The sequence below is a fragment of the Amblyomma mixtum genome, chromosome 2 (assembly GCF_055824585.1).
Source record: "Amblyomma mixtum isolate Tamu chromosome 2, ASM5582458v1, whole genome shotgun sequence".
In the NCBI taxonomy this organism is placed as follows: domain Eukaryota; kingdom Metazoa; phylum Arthropoda; class Arachnida; order Ixodida; family Ixodidae; genus Amblyomma; species Amblyomma mixtum.
This window is the reverse complement of record NC_143013.1, coordinates 12,273,784-12,294,108: the sequence shown is the minus strand read 5'-3', so window position 1 is coordinate 12,294,108 and position 20,325 is coordinate 12,273,784. Positions and strand designations below refer to the sequence as shown.

The following is a 20,325-nucleotide window of genomic DNA, read 5'->3' as shown; positions in this document are numbered from 1 at the left end:
GCCGCCTGCTTTGCCTTTGTCACCTCGTTTCCACGCTGTCGGCCGGCCTTGTACCATGCGACGACTTCTGGATCAGAAGACTCAATTTCACGCAGCCTGTACTGCTGTCGTGATGGGCATGACTGCTTTCCTTATTCCATGGTGCGCGTTTGAGGAGTGAGTGCATCGCTTCCGGCTTATATCCCAGCTGCGCGGAGCGACTCTGCATATGCGCAGTGCGAGGCAGCGCTGCAGCGCCATGGTTGCCATGGTACTAGTTGCCATGGTAACGGCGCATGCACAGTAATGGCCTTTGGCAGGCACCGCGAAATGCGCTTCTGCTAGCCTAGTGTAGCTTTGGCTACAAAAAATACAAAAGCAAAACCAGACTAGACTTACGGCATGCAGCCTCTGCTGTTATCTACAGGATAGTGTGCTTTGCTTCTAATTTATCGAGCTGAGTAGCGCGGATTTGTTTGCTAAGCTGTGCTTAATGCAGAGACGTGCTGATGGATGTATGGATACGTTAGCGATTGGGGGAGTGACGAATCTGGTTTCCACGGTCTGCTTAAAGACTTCAAAGCTTTTTTCTGTCGTTTTGCATTGTGTTGGAATATTGTAAACATCCAGAATATACCCAGGAGTGCTCGAAACTTATAAAACGCCATTCATTCTTCGCAGCGGGAACTCTACCATAGAAGTGAGAGGCACCAACCTGAGCAGTGTTGCTAGGCCCGTCATGGTGACTCGGGTGACCTCGCCAAGCCACCGGAAAGAGACGGCGTACATCAGGAAGGTGAGAAGTCACCACTCTTTATACTAGGATATCGCGGTTTATTTTTACATTTATGAACAACGATGTTGCGCATGGGCTGCGAAGTGCACTGCATTATAGGGCATCGAGTGAAGTTGACGCGCTGCGGCGAGGAGTTGTAGTTTGCAGTGAGAAAAATACTTGTATTTAGCGAGCCGGCTTTCACAGAAATGGTTGCGCTTGAGGAGACAATTTAGCTGTGGCTTCAAAACAAAAGAAGAAAAATGTACTCACCGCTAGTGCTACAGCGGCAAAAGGCCCTGTACCTCATATACCACACGGGTGGTCAAGGTGCACATCTTGTTGAAATGTTTGGGCGCATCGGACTGTACTAATTCTGAGTGTACCTAGCCCTTCAAAGTGCTTCCGGTTGACTAAAACGCTGGCAGTGTCATCAGCCATTGTGAATGGGCCCATTTTATAGAGAACACTGCCGTCTCCCTTCTGCCAGGACGTGGCATGAGTGCACTCCTTGGAGAACGATCAGGTTATAAGCAGAGCGATAACTGCTACCTGGTTCATCGGTATACACGTGGTCAAGTCGAAAGCTGCATTTTTTTATGCTTAATGCGTTCTAATGAATATGTGAACAAAGGTGCGCGGGTCAGTAGATTACAAACCCAGGAAGTTCCGCGTCTCTGGGTGCATGAGGAGTTTGTAAAACAATAATAATTGGAAAAGGAAAAAGCCAGCGACAAAAAAAGAATGATCGAAGATTACCGATGATTTATGAAAAGGAAGGCAACTAACTGCACAAACGACCAATTTAAAAGTTTCTTGCTGAAAAAAATTCAGTCTTTGAAGGTCTGGACCAATCTCATCCTATACTTTTCAGAATTAAGCTGCATTTCTGTTCTTTTATTTTGTTACTAAGCTCGACTCCTTTCACCCATTTTCAACATCATGCATAAAAGGCTGGGATGTAATGGAGACCAGTTATTTTGCACTCCATCCTGTGTGTTTTGTGCCTTTATTTTTATATGTTTTACAAGGCTGGAGTCAAACCAAATACTACGAAATTCAAGACTTTGTGATCCTTTTTGTGATCATTTTTGTGAGAATTTGTGATCCTTTTTTTCTATTTATTGAAATTAATTTTTTTTACTGAAATTTCAAGTGGGCCTGAATTGTCTTGCAGGTCTGTCGCCCAGAGCCCAATGGTCTGAAGATGTACTGTCCCGTAGCGTCACTGGCGGAGTCGACAGTCATCAGTGCCAAGGAGCTCGAGGCCTACACACTTCCGATTCGGGTGGAGATCAAGTTCGAAATGGACGGCTTGCATCTGCCGGCGGGCACCGGCGGCCGTGATGGCCACTTCAACTTCGTCTACTGGCCCGCGCCGCGCTTTGACCGCTTTCCTGAAGAAGGATTCGGCGTCAGTCCCAGCAAGCCCACTGTCCAGATCACCGTGAGTGAGCTGGCACATAACACAGCTCGAATTGAGAGAGTATATGCCGAATGGCATTATATTAGAATTTGCACGGATGAGCAGCCAAGCCTTTCTCCTGGTTATCGCCTCATTTTATTTGGCTTTTGGCTCTTTGCAAACAGCTATCGATAATGTATGGGTCAAGTCACCAGCTTTCACTGGGACAAGTGTGGCTAAATTTAAACTGTGGAACACATCCTTCTGGAATTCCGGGCGCATATAGGTCGCAAACGTGTCGAGGCCCCATTGGCTGTGTCGTGCGAAGGCTTAACCAAGGCCTAAAAGAAGCGCTCTGCCACAATTTACTTTTGCAAGAGGGCTGAGCAAAATTACCATAACTGACACTATAGTTTCTCTCTCCTGTGCTGTCAATTTATGCAGTAAACTGGTGATTGTGTCACCAGAAATGATGTGTTGGAATAGGAATATACATCTCCTCCTTATTGAGCGTGACTGTACATCACATTCCTCGGTGTCTTCACGGACATTTAGGATTCGGGCAAAGGCCATGCATTGTCGTATAACCGGTTGGCAAGGTGTCACGAATAAAACGTCAGGTGTTTGAAAATGAAAATTACGCTGCAGCCAGTTTTCAGCCAAAGTTTTCTTCTGAGTTATGTTTGACAAAGTTGTGCCAAATGAGGATGTAACAGAACCTACTCAAAGGCTCCGCAGTAGTCAAAGGCATTGTATACAAGCCCAAGACATCAAAACAGGCAAATCAGAGTGGGGTGTTGTTGTGGTGCCGTCGTAGACATCCGTAACGCTTAGCCCCTTTGTCTTTTTTTTTTTCAGGGGGACCACTTTAATGTTCTTATGAACAATGAGCACGTTTCCGTCCGAGTTGATGGTGTTGACAACCTGTGCAATGTCACGAGTGTCAGTTCCAGCCTTATCGTCTGCGTGCTGAAGACAGATGCATTGGACGAAAACTCGCCCCATTCACTTGACGTGAGTACACCCTAACAATCTAGAGGATGCAACTTATTTCATGCTGCATGTTTTGTTATGCAGTTATGAATAAACTATATGCTTAAGGGCAGTTGTTATGGCACTCGGCTGCTGACCCGAAAGACGCGGGTTCGGTCCCGGTCGCGGCGGTTGAATTTCGATGGAGGTGAAATTCTAGAGGCCCCTGTACTGGGCAATGTCAGTGCATGGTAAAGAATCCCGGGTGTTCGAAATTTCTGGAGCCCTTCACCATGGCGTCCCTCATAGCATAAGTCGCTTTGGGACATTAAACCCCCGTAAACGTTTTGTATTCAGGCTTCGCATAGTCCCGCCATCTTGCCTGTCCCACACTCCTCCTCTAATGGAAAGGGCTATAAAAGGGCTCCTATTCAAATTAAATAAATATTAAAAAAGTCTGTTGCATGAATTCGTGGGAAATGCTTCCGTTGCCATTTGTGTTTGTTTTCTAAAATTAAAGTAATTGTTTATTGCCCACCTTGAAGTCCAAGCCCGCATCTGTCGACATTCTTGTTTTAAGTCCAAAGGAAATTCACTGGTCACCAGCATCTAATTACGGATAAGAAGTACCGCAAATGAAGATCTGGAACATTTATCTATGGTCGACATGTCAAGCATCTTTATAGTTACGATCAGGATATCTGACTGGAAGACTGAGCGTCCAGTAGATGATTTTTTGAGCACATTTGTAAGAACGTAGCATTGATGATAACCAGGACACAAAACCAAAATATGGGTTTTGATTATAAATCATTAAATACCTTTCCTGTCCACTCTGTTCGATGGTAAACACTGTACACTCTTTCATCTCTGACGAAGTTTCAGCACAGTGGTTTGCTCGTTGTTTTTGCGGTGCAGTTTTAATGAAGGGGTAAAAAATTTTGTTTGTATAATGCTGAGATAAGTGGCGTGAAGTGCACGTCCCATTGCCTTTGAATGCCTCTGTGTGAGCCTGATTGTTTCAAGATTTTATGTGGGCAGTGATATACCCTAAAGCGTGTAAAATAATCCTGAATCCATAGAGCCTTATTCTTGGTGCTGGAACCAAATGTCAGCCCCAGTCATACATCGGACATGCACGAAATACTTGAAGGGCAACTGCAGAGTTTTTAGAATTCAACAAGCTTAAAGGTGCTGAATGTATTAACTTGAGGGTAAAGCATGCGAAGTTCTTTTGGGCTAGCATTTGAAATAATGACGTAATCGCCGATTAATATCGTGATGGTCTTCAAGCTTCGCGTCTCACAGCGCCAAGTGTTTGGGGGAGGGGGGTTAGGATGATGAAGTCATGGTCTGGTTCTTTTCTTTGAAAGAATACCAGCACCATCAAAGGCAAAGCTCGCCGAACGTTGTTTGGCAGCATCCAACCATGCACTACAGGGTGTGATTGACAGCAGCAGAAATTTGAAATCTTACCATCTGCAACATCACGTCGAGCTTCTCCGCACTTCTCTGGTGCTGTCAGGAAAAGCCTAAAAGTTAATCGTCGAATACGTCACAGTTTGTAATTGTAATGCTAGCGCAAAAAAAGAAATGACATGCTGTACCTACAGCCTACCTAGATTTGTATCTGTGAATGTCACGGAATTCTTAAAAAGCGGTGCAGTTACCCTTTAAAGGCTTCCTTTGGACGCACACTGGACACCTAGTGGACATCAGGGCGTCCGGCGATATCTGTAATGTACCAAAAGGATGTCCAGCGGATGTTCCGATTACCGTGGCAGCTTGGATTCCTAGGTTTCAGAAAATTGTGAAGACTTTGCACTTATTGGCCTCTTGTTTTCATGCCGAGGTGCACCCATTTTAGTCTGCTGTGAAACAGGATCAACGTCGGAGTGACGCTGCAGTGAATCCAAAGTCCTTGTTTTTGCAAAATTTTGCTCGTGACCTTCGAAACCGCTTTTTCTATGCTCAGTTCTGCAGTTAACATTCTGAAAAGCAACGCAAGGAACGGGATATTGAACAAAGCGCTCAAAACAGACAGGTAGGATATTCAGCATGAACAGCAAACTAGTCCAGACCTCAATTTGGATAGATGTCTTCAGCAAGGTTGCCTTTGTCACAGCAGTCAACCTATGCGTCACAAAACTGTAAACACTTCATAGTGGTAGTGTATGTGCACTGATGGTACTGACTTATGACACCCTTATCTCGGGTCATGTTATTCATGACCGAGGGTCAAGTTATGCTGCGCAAGCAGTGTTTACTCTGTCGCTTGATCCAATGTCTGGGGTGGTCTCCCAAAGTGGAGTAGGTTTGCAATAAGGGACTAATTATTCAGTAATTACGTATGGCTGCACTTGGATGGATGACAATGAGTAATTACTCCATTATTACTCCGTTGTACGTTCGTTTTCATTTTTTAGGCAATATTGCCTACCGTTCTGTTACTGCGACGAAGGCGATTGCAGTGTGTTAGAAGGAATAACAGACCTAATCTATATTGTGGAAAAGAAAAGCCCTGTGATTTTTTTTATCTACATGAGCATATGAGTAGATGTTGGTGCTGGCTACTCTTTTTCGCAGACTAATAAAATTCACAAGAGGTGACAGCGTAGTACACAACACGCCACAGATATGGCACGGGACACGCAATCCACACAGTGTGTGTAAAATTATCAGGAAATGCTGGGAATGTTGGAAGATTAACTCTAAACAGTGGAGTAAGCTGGCAAGCCAAGTTTTTTGCTAGTAATTGAATTCTACATCATGCTCTCTGGTCAGGTGTTCGAAGGGGAAACCTCGGTAAAAAGTTTAGTGTCATACATTTCTTGAACCTTGCTTTCTCGTGTGCAGATTTTGTACGCAGACAGGAAGTACCCTGTGGGTGTCGTCAAGCTGGTGCCGGACGAGATGAACATCAACTCTGGCGTCATCGCGGGCGTCATAGTAGCGCTGTTCCTGGTCGTGCTTGTCGCAGTGGGGCTCTTCTTCTACTGGCAGCGCAACGCGAAGAAAGTGCAGAAGCCGGAATACTTCGTCGACTTCAACAATCGCCACGTCGAAGACGGTGCGAGGGGTGCAGGAGGCAATAGTAAGGATGCATACTTAGCAGCTTTCCACTCCGAAATAAGCACTCTGCTCTGCGAGTTTCAGTGAAACCTGAGGATGGATTGCACCGGCAAAAAGAACAGAAAATGAATAACCGTATGTTGCACATAGCATGTACGAATAAAACGAGAAATTTATGCTCCTGTCCTCTTGGGAAAAGCAAGGCTGATAATGAAGGAAATCTCCACTAGAAAAACGAAGTTAAAAAAAAAAAGATGAATAAAGAGCGGACGCAGGACACAAAAGAGATGTTTTAGTGCTGGTATTGCAGTGCAAGTCCATTCCAGGGCTTGTTGAGTCTTATGCTATACGTCGTGGAAAGCTAAACTGCTTTTAAGGAGCATTCGCTGAAACTGTCAACAGCTACAGCAAAGTAAAAAAGATTACTGAGCCCCTGCAACTGACTTTGCAGGTAAAAGTGACCAGGATCCTGCCTCAATAATCTTGAGCAGTGATTGCTTAATAATAAAATGGAACGAAACAAAAAGCTTAATAAAACCAAATCAGAGTGAAGTGTTAGACGATTGAAGTAGGTAGCAACAAACCTAGACAGATGCTGTTTCTAAAAACAGGAATTGTAATGTGGGAGAAGGTTAGGAAGGGAATAAGGGATTGTGCGACACGCCATTTACTATTTCACGCAAAAAAAGTAAACTCCAAGTTGTGGTGGCAACTGCGTGGGGAGACAAACAGCTCGACGCTAGGGTGCTGTACTCCAGTTTGCAGCACTTCACTCAGTGCTGGCGACGTCTACGCTGTCTTGTACTTCAGCAAGTCTTCATTTGCAGCAGAAGAGGGCACGTGCTTTGAAAATGAGTAGAACAATGCGCTGATAACCGACAGTATTTGGTGGTGGAATTCGTGAAAGTAGGCATTGTGTCGATGCTTCACTTTCTTTCACGACGAAAGCAAATTTGAGCGTTTTGATGATGTCAGTGGTGACAGATCTGCGTGACGTTGCGGCAGCGCTTTGCGTCACGCCATTGGCCTGTTCAGGGTCGAGCACATATTCTTTTTGTACGCATTTCCAGGCGAAGCCGCTCCTACCAGTCTGCCGCAAATTCAGGGTAAGAAACGGTAAAGCCGGCCCACAAACCTGCAGTGTACTGTGGCTCTCCTCTTCCCTCAAGGCTTTCTGGTTTCGTGCCAGTTCTGGAGCTGATCAGTGCATGGCTAACACGGAGGCTGGTTGGAATGCTTGGCACTTCTGCCTTGCGGGGCAGAAATGAGGTCATCCTAGGGTTCCACATTTTAAACTATCACGGACGCAAGCATGGTAAAGTCAGCTGAAGGGGTATAGACACCTAATTTTTGGGTGCGTGTTTTCTTCTTCGTAATGAGGCGTAGGGCATTGTTATGCACGGATTACCATGTGGTGTCCTCCTACGACCGCTAAATAATTTCTAATCGAATTTCTTTCTTGTGCTGTTTCAGTTTCGCTTCCAACAGCCGAATGATGGCTGTGACGTCAAAGAGAGGTTACAGGTCACGTGAGGCATGAAAAACTGCAATATAATCGGTGCTTCTGCATACGTTGTCATTCTGGATCTTGAGGAAGGCTGGCTTCAGCACTGTAGTGAGTTAAAACGATGAGCAGTGATTGTATCGCAGTTTTTCTGTGCCTCATGTGACCTATAACCCCTTTGACATCACAGCCATCATTCGGCTGTTGAAACTGAAAACGAAACAGCATGACAGAAAAATTTGATTGTAAATTATTTAGCGGTCGTAGGCAAATGCCATATGTTGATTCATGCATAGTAGTGTCTTCCGCATCGTTATAGAGAAGAAAATATGCCACCAAAATTAGATGTCTATACTCCTTTAAGTGCGCCAGGCCTATCACGCTCAAATTGAGTGCGCAGACGAAGGCTTGTTTTTCTCATATCCTCAGCACGATATACAAGGACGAAATTAGCGTCTTTCATGCGCGGAGGATCGGACGTACGAGAACTGAGGAGTAATTGCCGAATGATAAATTGTGGAGTTTAAAGTTGGTGGCCAAAAATAGTGTTCGAGAACTTAGCGGGCTCCGCATTTAGTGTGTCAGTATAACACTGACGTAGAGGAATTGTACTTTCTCTTTTGCCGGCGTTGGTGGTGGTGTCAAACATTGTATGTAAAATAGGCTGCAAACATTCATGTCAGCGTGATATTTTTGTGTGAAAGGCCTGCTGCTTGTCAACGATGTTTAAAATTAAGAGAACTGTTTTGGAATATGCCTTGATTTCACTTTAAGGGCTCTCCCCGAGCATCAAACGACCGGAGTTTTGGTTTAGTTGGTGGTGCGTTATTCCAGATCAACTAACCTACTAACAGTGCTTTCTTTCTCCTTACAGATGCATCAAAGTATGTTTGTAAGGGTTAGCTGTGATAATTACAAGGACTAGCAACATATTGTACTGTCAGTTCCAAAAGCTTACTAAATGCGTGCGGGATCGCTGGTCAAACGATGGGCCTAAATTGCTGTGCAGCTTAGGTATGCAGCCTGCTATGGAGGAGTACTGTGCACTGGTTGTGCGTGCGATTACAGGGTTGGCCTGTTCATTTCAAGCTTCTTACTAAAGCTTGAAAAGGTATTGCCTGCCATGAACTTTTGGCACCGAGAGTACTTGTTGCACCCAAAATTTCTTGATGTAATATTATCAAGAAGAACTACTGCTGAGGTAGCTTATGAGGCTTATGCATAGACCTACTTAATATCATGTTTCCCAGAGAGCTGGAACTGAGAGCGGGATATTTGATCCTTTTAGCTTTGTCATGCCTTTCCTTTATAATACGAACCTGAAAGCAGGCAAGTTCAATTTCTTTCTCTGCGATTCGCTGTTAAATCATTCTCTCCCGGTACTGAAATATGTTTCCAGTGAAACTTCTTTTGCCAGTAGCGGGAGATTGCTTGTCATGGACGATGGAGTTACGATACAGAATACTGGTTCTACGTATAGCTATAATTTTTCACGTGGCGCCGGTGAGAGAAAGAACTACTTTGCTTATCAACCGAGCTGCCAAGCACTAACTACAACTTCACTGATGCGCCTCCGTCGAAACAAACACCCTAGCCGTAGAAAAGCGGTCGAACTCCGTGGTCTAGAGGGTGCGTTAAATAGGCAAGTGGACTAAACGACGAATGGAATGGCAGATCGCTCTAGTAACAACATTGCCTCTGGAAGCGTGCAGAATTTGGCATCGCAAAGGATACACTTTGAAGATGCTCTCATGCCCTTAGGTCTATCAGGGAACATGCTGTGTTCACATTTGTGAGGGCGATCAGTGCTATCTGGAATCGGCTCCAAGACGCGTAGGAATTTGAACGTAGATGGTCAGCTACAACGGCGCGAGCATTTCTTAAAAGCTTTGGTTGCAAAGGCAGTTTATAGCTTTTATAGTCATAGCAAGAGATGGGTCATGACAGTTACTCGCCTACTGTGTTGTGAGCCATTGTGCGAGACTTTAGACAAAGACTTACTGCTTACCGTGTACTTTTTACGCATTTGGCCCCGCTTCACCGACGACTGGCATTTAGCTGACTTACTACTCTCCTCAGCACCCGCCTGCATGACGCACCCTGTCTCTTTGGTTTTTATTTCTTCCGGGCAACGCGAGGAAGTGTCTTGTCTTCGTATTATGAGTGAAGTGGTTGAAGGGCAGTGCCATCGCCGTGTTTTTCCTTTTGCCTTCCCTACAGGCTACGTAGCAGGAAGCGAAGCTGACGCGCGTCAGGCTCTCATGACTCCCTTTCAGCTGGATGAAGAGACCAAGGCTATGCTTGAAGCAGAAAAGCTGCTCTTCAAGAGAGAGTTGCTTATCCTGGGCCCTGTTATCGGCCAAGGTAAGTGACTTTGATAGCTCAGGACATGATCAAATTGCATGACGACTCAAAACATTGCACGAAGCAGTGCACTGTTTTGTGGCCACGCTGTACAGCCGCTGGCACAGTATAGTGTCGTTCCTTATCAAAATGGTCAATAGACTGTCTATAGACTTCTTACAGACTTTGTTGCCTTCCTATATATACTATATCCTTTTGTCTATTCATAGTCAATAGATGGTCTACAGACAAAAGTCTACTAAATGTGTATAGCCGTGAATCTATAGAGTGTCTATAGACTGTCTATGTATATTTCCTTTTGTCTATTCATTGTCAATAGATGGTCTACAGACAAAAGTCTACTAAATGTATATGGCCATGAATCTATAGAGCGTCGATAGACTGTCTATGGAGTTTGTATCGCCTAGAGACAGTTTGAGATTTGTGTATTGTTTTGTGATACTTTATGGATTTGTGAGACTTTATAGACAAAAACTTATGGACAATCTAGACTGTCTAAAGAAATTTTTGTAAGAGGTATCTGAGTAAGTCCTAGTCACTAATACTCAAAGGTTGTGGGCACAATCACTGAACGCAGTTGTAAGTAAAAGTTTGCTGACAAAGGGCACGTTTTCTTTGTAAACTACTATTTGTCTTCTATATGCTAATCTAAATTTCACTCGGAAACTAGCAATGTCATTACACTGCTGCTCTGTTAAACTATGCTGGTATTTGTGTCCTCTGATAGCAATTAATGGTTTTAAATGCACTTTTGGGAACAGGGAGGTACTATGTAGTTAGCCAGCTTCAATTTAAATGTTCGCCGCCGAGAACTGCCAGTTTCCAAACTGGCAGTCTGGCAAGAGGGAGAAAAAGCGAGTGGTAGGGACGGAGGAATGTGCGCTTATCAAGTCTGCTTTTAGGCTCTTTCATACTTAGTAAAAGAGGTACAGATAAGCGAAAAAGAAAGAAAAAGAGAATAAGTGAATCTGTGAATCTTACAGGTAAAGCATGCATTTGAAATGGTACCGTATTCGCTGATTAAAAACGCTATGGCTTTCAGGCTTCTCCACAATGCACAGTGCAGCGTTGGGGCACGGGATGACGTCATGCTATACATTCCGACAGAATTGCCTGTCTGGTTGGGTTTGATAACTCATAGTAAACTTCGAGACATCTCCAACCAAAAACCAACGCTGGTATTTGTGAATTGAAAAAGTTTTGATTGGAGATGTTTTGCAGTTTAATATGTGATGCCAGCTATGCGGCGGTACATCTTCAACGCCGAAGCACTTGCTTTCAAGGAAGGATACCAACACCACCGAAGGCAAAGCCAGAGGAGTGTTGTTTGGTGACTTCTGACAACGCACGGCAGGTTGTGGGCGAAAGCAGCGGAAATTTGAAATCTCATCGTCCTTGACGTCATCACGGTGCTTCTCCGTTCTTCTTAGACGCTGTGAGGAGAAGCCAGAGCTTTCTTCACCTACATGCTTTATAGATTTGAACTCTTGAATATTGTGGAATTCTGAAAAAAAAAAAAAGGAAGAAGGTTCAGCTGCCCTTCGAGCGTGCAAGAAACTTAACTGTGAGTGGCATGTCTTACTTAATTTCCAGGACACTTTGGTTGCGTCTACCGGGGCACCTTGGAGCTGGAAGGCAAGGGTGAAGTCCAGCAAGTGGCCGTGAAAACACTGCATAACAGTGAGTATAAGCTCCTTCTTTTGTGAAATCTTTCTTACTCTCTTGTCTGTTTCTCTCTCATCAACATAATGATCAGCAAGCCAAGTATGTCATAGATACGGCACTACGCGTGGAAGCAGTGGCGGTCCCAGCGATTGGCTTGGGGGGGGTGGACGGACTTTTGTATACCAAAAAAAATAGAAACAACAATTTTTTAATTGCACTCTATTTGTAGAACAATTTTTGTGAACTTTGTTGTTCAGAAATCAATGGTGAACGATAAGATGTTATACCATAACTCATGCTTTGAATGTCAATGGTTACGTGAACAATATTCATATGTAATTCATATCTATTTATGATTTATATATGAATACTGCTCACGTAACCATTTACTTATATAATTCATATATGTATATTTACGCGGCGGTCGAATTTCGATTGAGGAAAATTTCTTGCGGCCCGCGTACTGTGCGATCTCAGTGCATGTTAAAGAACCCCAGGCGGTCGAAATTTCCGGAGCCCTTTGTTACAGCATCCCTTAAAGTTTGAGTCGCTTTGGGACGTTGGACCCCCATAAAACACACAAACGAAACAGATATATTTATCTCACAATATTTCAAATTGAATGATAGTGCCAGTCATGAAGCGCAAAAGTAACTGTGAGGGCACGGCAGGACCACGATACCTCGACAGTCACATACGAGTTGCACTCGTATAACTACCAACCTGTTGTATAACTAATACTGTTGTAAGACAGTATTAGCTTACAACGTGACTTGCTAGCAGTAGGAAACTGGTGTGAAAAATGGTAAATGTCTTTAAATATTGCTAAGTGTAAGGCCATGCATTTCCATAGACGCTCCAACTTAATACCACATAGCTACTTTATCTGCTGTTCTTGTTTACATGCTACTAAAGCATACAAATATCTTGGATTACACCTGTCTGACGATCTTGCGTAGTCAGCTTACATCAACCACATCACTGCAGCATCTAGCCAATTCCTTGCCTATCTTCAACGCTCAATGAAGTTTGCCCCAGCACATGTAAAATTACTAACGTTCACCACATTAATGTGCCCAAAATTAGAATATGCAGCGCCCATTTGGAGCCCACATGAGAAATACCTTTCTCAGAGCATAGAAACTATCAAAATCACGCCATTAGATTTGTTCATTCCGATTATTCATCCTACAAAAGAGTGACCGATCTGAAGAACCGATCCAGCTTCCCATTATTAAAGCACCATCAAAAACTAGACAGTTTAGCCCTTTTTCATCATTTCTACTATTCATTGCCGTTAAGTATCTAAGTCACAAAACACTCCCTGTCTTCAGCTCGTGACAAAAACAGTCAACACGTGTCATAGCCCTACCCAAAAACACAAAGATTTGCGCAGTCTTTCTTCATCCAAACAGCAAAAGATTGGAACGGCCTTCCCAATGCCGCTGTAATAATAGAAGACATGCTTGTACTCAAAGATAAGCTCTAATCATTAGACACATTCTAGGTTTCCGTGTACCTTTCCTCTCTAACGTTGACCTATTGCACTTTGTTTTGCTTTGCGGTTTTTACTGTTCTCTGATCCATTATTGAATTCTTACCTACCGTTCAGCACTTCTTCCTGTCTTTTATTATTCTCTTGTTTCTTCTTTTGTATTCGAAAGCATTTGAGCATTTTGTTTTTCTGAGCTGTTTGCCTGTTTCATTTGTATTTTGAACCTTGATGTTGGCACTGTACAGAATATGTTTGTTTTTTGTTGATATTTCTGTACAACCCATCCCTTATGTAATGCCTCTTGTTTGGGGTGAGGCACTAAAATAAATAAATCAATAAATAAATACACCTGTAGAACGTAGTATAGTCTGAAATAAGGCAGCTGGAGGCTAACACGGTGAATGTACAAAGTAGGGGACTACTTGATGCATCACAGACGATGATGATGGCTGCGGCCTCGGGCGCCATCCATGGACGGTTTTTGGAAGCTCTTGTGCGCGTGCTTGGCCTCCGCGATCGAGCGCACCGTTGTTCGCAGCCGGAGCCGATCGCGGAGGCCACGGCGCGTGCATTTAGAAGGCTATTCCCGCCTGGGTCATGGAAAGTTCGGGTGCGGCCCTTACACGGATTTATTTTTTTTTAAACATTGCCTTCGGGAAAACGGGGTGCGGCCCATACACGGGTGCGGCCCTTACACGCGTTTATACGGTATAATTTCTATCTGAGTCTGACCGATGAAGACCGGCCTACTTGAACAGTGACTCTTCACGGAGCACTTGCTGTTATCTTTCAGGCTGTTTAGTGTAATGTTCAGGTTTTGTTCAATGTCTGAGCGTGAAAACACGTGCAGAGGAAGAAAAGTTTCAGCCAATGGACCCTGCCACCGAAACGCTTGTGTAGCGATTCATGCAGACGGGCATCTTGTTCTTCACGGGCACGGGTTCTGTGTGTGCACATTTCACTCACTTTTGTTGCTTATGAATTGCCCGTTGTGGTATGCGCTGTGCTGCCTTTGCATCTTCCCTGCCATTGCGACAAAATACTGTTTGTTCCTTGTGACTGCGCCGCAGACTCTCGAGGGGGCGAAGCTGACGGCGAGGCGTTCCTCGAGGAGGCACTCATCATGAAGGACTTCCACCACATGAACGTGCTCCCGCTGATTGGGCTGAGCATCGATGAAGGAGGTGGCCTGATGGTCATCATACCGTACATGAAATATGGGGACCTCCTTTCCTACATCCGAGATGAAAGAAACGTAAGACTTTTGACAGTACTAATGGCCAGTAGAATGAATCGCAAACACATTTTACTAGAGGACATTTTCTGCCTTTTCTTTCTGATTTTTCTTTCAAAGTCACGTTGAATATCTCTTTATACACTCTAATGTCATGTGGAAAGTTTAGCGTAATCCACATTTAGAAATAATGTTTCTTTTTTTTTAACAGTACACTGTGTTCTTTTCAAACCAATGCGGGTGTTATCAACGGCGCATTACAATAAACGCTGGCAGTGACTATAGGCCTGTCTGTTCAAGCTCTTGATGATTCGCAGGCTACATGTGCTTGCTCTCTTACATGGATCTTTGTTATTTTGCAGAGCCCCACTGTGAAAGACTTGATAACGTTTGGTATCCACGTGGCTGAAGGCATGAAGTACTTGGCTGACACAAAGTTTGTGCACAGGGATCTCGCAGCTCGAAACTGCATGTAAGTGGTGTATCTTCTTGCTGTTTGTTGCTGTTAAAACAACACCACATTTGTAGCTGCTTACTCATGTGACCCTGACTAACATTGCAGGTTGAGTGAAGATTTCATTGTACGCGTGGCAGATTTTGGCCTTTCACGGGATGTATACGAGAAAGATTACTATAGTGGCGACAACAAGAAGACGAAGCTTCCAGTCAAGTGGATGGCACCGGAAAGTTTGGAGAAGGGCATCTACAATCACAAGACGGATGTGGTGAGCGTGCTTTCCGGCGCAACCTAATGCGAATCCTTACTAGTCAGCAGCAAAGGCTGAAGTGACGCTGTTTAAAAGTAATCTTAACGTGGTTACAGCTGGCTTGTGCATTTCTTTCATGCAGTGGTCTTACGGGGTACTTTTGTGGGAGCTGATGACGCGTGGTGTGACTCCATACCCAGAGGTGGACAACTGGGACATTGTCAACTTCCTTAAGCAGGGACGCCGGATGCAGCAACCAAGTTACTGCCCAGACGAACTGTAAGCCCGCTTCATTGTTGTGTCCCTGAGTGCTTCCCGCGAGGGAGGAATGTTTATATAAAAACAAGATTGCCTAGTTCTGTCTTACATAGCTTCGTTTCTTCATTGTATTGTAGGTACGATATCATGCTCCAGTGTTGGCAGGACGATCCCAAGAGGCGGCCGTCGTTCGCTATGCTTGTGACAGATGTGTCAAATGTGATCACCAGTCTCGAGAAGAAGAGGAGAAATGAGAGGGTTGGCTTGAACGTTACCTATGTCAACTGCCCTCGATCTGGCTACGCCGACGGCGCCGGACCATCCATGGAGCAGTTTGTTCCTGAAGGCACGTCATAGACAAGACCAGTCTGACTTCAGTGCTTTGCCGTACAGCTCTGTGCATCAGTTCCTAATAACTGACTTCGGTGTTGAAAGCAGCGAAGTTGTCGACAAGGCCATGATGATGAGACTGGGCCGTGTGCGCGATCACTTAAGGCACCTACTGTTCAAACTCAAGCGGTGGGCGCCAATCCTGAACTGAAGACTGCATTTGTGGAGCCTGTCGTGAACTACAAAGGTGTGCGTGTCTTATCTTCGTGACAAATACTGCATGATCAGCGCATGGAGTGAGCTCCTCAAGAGTGATTTGCCTTTCACGGAACACAAACGTGTTTTATGGCAGTGAACTGTGCAGTGGTGCATGCCATCGGTGCATCATGTGCATTGTTGTAGGCACCCCATGACCGATAAAATCACCTAGAAATGATTTTGCTACACTCGAAAGCAACATTCCATATTTCCTTTTTTTTCCTTCACCAAGGTGTCCCATGTTACTACTTAAGGCGTTGCTGTCAGAAAATGAACTCTTATGGCGGTGTTTGGAAACGAAAAGAGAATCGTTAGCACGTGAGGGAAGGATACAGGGAGTGTCATATGTGGAAATGTCATTTTGGGGCCAAAACTGCCGCTGATCTAAACCCATTTGGGTTATATACGTGCGAGCTACTTGTTTAAAACACAACCTCAGGTGTACGGCTATTGTTGTCATGGAAAAAGCATGGGCATGATAGAATAGGCAAGGGTATGCAGTACAGATAACTTTTTTTATTATTCTTTAGCTGGCGGTGGTCATGATTTCATGAGATAGCTGTTGCCTTACTAAGGGACTCGGACCATGGTCACAGTCACCATGGCTGGCAGGAGCTAGGCGCCATGTCGTTTGAACATTTATCATTTTGTAGGGCACTGTGACCTGTGTTCAGCCAACCTCATTAAGTACTCTCGCTGGTTTTTCGTAACTAGCGTTGCCGTCTCATGAAGAACTCGCTCTGTGTCATCATAGCTTGCTGGGACCATAACGCAACCGGTGGCATGTGGTTATGGCCCCACACAAAGTTTACCAGTCTAGAGAGTACGTCCAGCCAGCTCTGTGTAAAGAGCGGACAATTGAATAGGATGCTTAAATCCCACGGAACGGGTCAGTTATGGTGTCACACGTGATCATGAAGTTTGACAGTGGGTTTTAAGGGTCGCAAGCTTGTGTAACTGGTCGCTTAGCCTGCGTGGAAACCGTTTGTCGCCACGGTGTTACGACCGGGCACGTGCCATTCTTGGGGCGTTTCATTGATAGAATGATGCTACATAATTTAATCGGCCATCATTCAGAAGTTATGTGAGAAAGGGCGCATGGGTCAAGCGATGCTAAAGCGTTATGATGACATTATTTCGTGTGCCAAAGATTGGCATGCTTTGGATAATGCATTTCGTACCTTGTTAATGCTGCGCTATGCAGCTTGGGGAGTACAATCCCATGGACTCGTGAAGACGAACATGTTTGGTGAGAGTACCTTCGTAAGCAATTTTCTTGAGCGGTACTATTCCCTTATTTTTGAGCAGTCTTTTTGTACTTACGCATGAAGCCCACCTTATGACCTGGTATAAATGTAACTGAAAATTTTGCTCATTTGTAGCGTTCATACGCGCTTCTCGGATATTTTTTTTTATCGACTGCAGTGCCTTTTTCACTTGTGCGTTTACCTTCACAGGAAGTGTAAAGTTACGGCTTTATACGAGCATATGCATTGGTTTGCTGTGTCAAAACATTTGCTATTCCAGATGGGGCTCACTGTTATCGGTGCTGCAAGTATCCATTCTGTAATTAGGTTTTGAAATGAATTGTATCTTTGAGGATGAGCTGATATCTTAGCTAGCTTAACAATTTTGGAAAGTACGCCGAATTTAGGGATATACTTTTGCGATGTTTATGTGAAGCCATTTTGTGAGATGCGGAAGTGTGTTATGGTTTCAAAAATTGGAGAAAAGATAACACTTTTCAGCAGAAGTAGACTGCGTGGTAGATTTCAGAACTGAAAACTATATCCTGTTTTTCTGCTGAAGTCTTTTGGGAAGTCCTAGTCAGCGCCATGAAAAGAAAACTTGCTATTTGTACAGGTTTAGCACACATCTTTTCATGTTACTGGGATATATACATCACTCACTTGCGAGCTCAAGGGATTACATCTTCTCTCTGCAATCAAGCTTTTCTCACGCGTCTTCCTGCAATACAAAAATGCTGTTGATATCACCTAGCTGAATGAATTCTCCTTGCATTCGGCCAAGGTAAAGAACTGAGACAAGCATATATTAGCTACTTATTTCTGCACTTTAGATTTGCTTAATGCCGGCTGCAGTCAGTGAACTTTGCCTGTCGCATACTTGCTTATATCATGAGTTGAATGATAGCTGCCCGATTTTTACCGTCGTTGTGTTCTTTCTCTGTGTTCATGAAATGTGACTCAATTCGTATGCACGTAAGCAAGCGGTTTGCCGATGGCTGTTCCAAAGTCTGCAACAAATGCTTCGTGATGGAGCTGCAGTTGTTTTCCTAAAAAAGACGTTTTTTTCTCTGAACGGCTGCAGGAGACACTTCATGGTTTTTTACGTACACTGGCAGTGAAGCATTGCTTAATGTTAAGTCACTGCTATGGTTTTGAGGTGACCTGTTATTCAACCGAAGGGAATGCTTGTTTTATTTCATCGAAAGCACAGTTGAGCGTAGAAAGTATGAACGGTTAATTTAGACTCAGCATGAGTGCAAAAAAAAAAAAAGGTATGTATGATGTTAAAGATTAGGTACGGCTAAGCACCGGGCATGAACTACAGAAATGAAGCTCATAAAGAAGAAGTTGAATGGTGGTTCACTCAGGTCGCACTGCACATGGTTTCTTCTTCAGGGCTGAGCAGAGGCCACAAAGCATTACACCTATTATGTAGTTTAACATAATGTCGAAGGATAGATAAACTCTGGGAACTCAGGATTGTTTTTACTGCCCCATGACTCTAAGCACTATACCGAAGTGGCGGTTTATGTTGTCACAACTCTTGCTAGAATTCTGTAGCTCGGTAATTGCTGTGGAAGAAACTTGTAGGAAGTGTATTACTTAGCTTGCCTAGAAGCCAGCTATATTTTGATTTTCCAGGGCTGGCAGCCAACGCTTAAAGCAATATTGTAGGCCACAACGAACAAATTTTGTGTCACTAAGATTTTGCTTTGATTTTGTGAATGTAGTGTCAATACGATGAGATAGCTCTAACTGCTGATATCGTGTGACCACTTTAGTGCGGAGCTGTCCTTGCAGCCATGAATACAGCTTTGGAATAAAACACTGGTGTCACCTTTCGACAGCATCTTTATATTCTGAATGTAGTCATTCACTACAACACGTTGCACAGTGTTTCAAAAACACTGTCACTTCTTCATCGGAATAATTGCTTGTCATCATAATAATTGTGTGAAAGAAGAAAGTGAGTGTTCTGATGATAGTTTGTTATCGTTTGCATACCACTTGCATGTTTGGCTTCAGTATACTTGTTCACAGTTTATTCATATTTGCATTTGGGCCACCATTAAGATGAGCAGATATTAAGCCTTTGGATCACATCGAATATGGAGCAGTATTTGGCTTCGTTCCACAGCGGTATTATCACTTTTGTACATAGTGAAATAAAGTTTGCGCTATATTTTTTTCTTAAACGTGTGTTCTGCAGTTGTCTGATTGTTTTCATTTTAACCATGACACTTATATAGCGTGTATCATCAGTCTCAGATGTTATGCAAACAAAACAACTGAAACACCATGCCTACTTCAAAGCGTGATTGAGGTGTCCAGTGACCCAGGGAGCCAGTTATGCATCTTTCCTTTCCTCAGAATCAAAGGAGTCTACAACGAAAACACCAATGCCGATGAATTCTCGGTAAACGCCGGCGGCCTATTGCTTCAGTGCCGTGTTTCTGCCAAAACGTTGCCAACGCAAACAGCGCACATCTCTGTCACTACCGCCACATAGCTCAAAGTGCAATTGAGTGCGTCTGATGTGGCGAAGAAGTTACTGAGATCACTACATGCTCCATTTTTCATGCTCATGTCTGGGGCAGCTGCAGAAGAGGTGCTAAAATACTTACTCACTGTTATGTTATATCCATCCAAGGCCTTCACTCAGAATTTATCTAGCAGGAGGATTATACTTAAGGTGTGCAAACGACGCCCGTCCTGCTTAAAAGCTGACTCTCTGCTTAATGGTACATCGATGGTTCTTCCACATAGAACTTGACGCAAATGACATTAGCCGACCGAGCAAGCTCGCCGTTTCGAAGTGAACCGAGCGTTGAACGACCACGTACGTTTTGAGTATGGAGAAAATTCGTCCGCCATATTGACATTTCTTTCATAAAAGTAAATAAAATATTTACACACAATTACTGTTCTTGTAAGCACAGCACATAGTGTGTATTCTCGTTTTTTATTCATTATTTTCACTGCATGTTTCAAGCAGTTAGTAAGGTGCGCAGCCACAGGCCTGCCCAAAAGTTGCCATTCAACAGCAGACGGTACAGG

General features: G+C 44.0%; 1 protein-coding gene across 4 annotated transcripts in view; it reads left to right on the top strand.

The window, feature by feature from the left end:
- Nucleotides 1-19,463, top strand: part of LOC149358449 (hepatocyte growth factor receptor-like) — a 59,171-nt gene extending 39,708 nt beyond the window's left edge. For 3 of the 4 annotated variants that reach the window (XM_089570505.1, XM_089570507.1, XM_089570506.1), the window contains exons 10-21: nucleotides 661-775; nucleotides 1,932-2,201; nucleotides 3,018-3,173; nucleotides 5,988-6,225; nucleotides 7,274-7,309; nucleotides 9,928-10,071; nucleotides 11,665-11,751; nucleotides 14,302-14,486; nucleotides 14,828-14,937; nucleotides 15,028-15,190; nucleotides 15,315-15,451; nucleotides 15,568-19,463. In XM_089570505.1, the coding sequence (XP_089426631.1) occupies nucleotides 661-775; nucleotides 1,932-2,201; nucleotides 3,018-3,173; nucleotides 5,988-6,225; nucleotides 7,274-7,309; nucleotides 9,928-10,071; nucleotides 11,665-11,751; nucleotides 14,302-14,486; nucleotides 14,828-14,937; nucleotides 15,028-15,190; nucleotides 15,315-15,451; nucleotides 15,568-15,787 (1,861 nt within the window). In that variant the 3' untranslated portion in view covers nucleotides 15,788-19,463. The remainder of the gene's footprint in view (nucleotides 1-660; nucleotides 776-1,931; nucleotides 2,202-3,017; nucleotides 3,174-5,987; nucleotides 6,226-7,273; nucleotides 7,310-9,927; nucleotides 10,072-11,664; nucleotides 11,752-14,301; nucleotides 14,487-14,827; nucleotides 14,938-15,027; nucleotides 15,191-15,314; nucleotides 15,452-15,567) is intronic. The other variant, XM_089570509.1, reaches the window with a different exon arrangement.
- The last annotated feature ends 862 nt before the right edge of the window (nucleotides 19,464-20,325 follow it).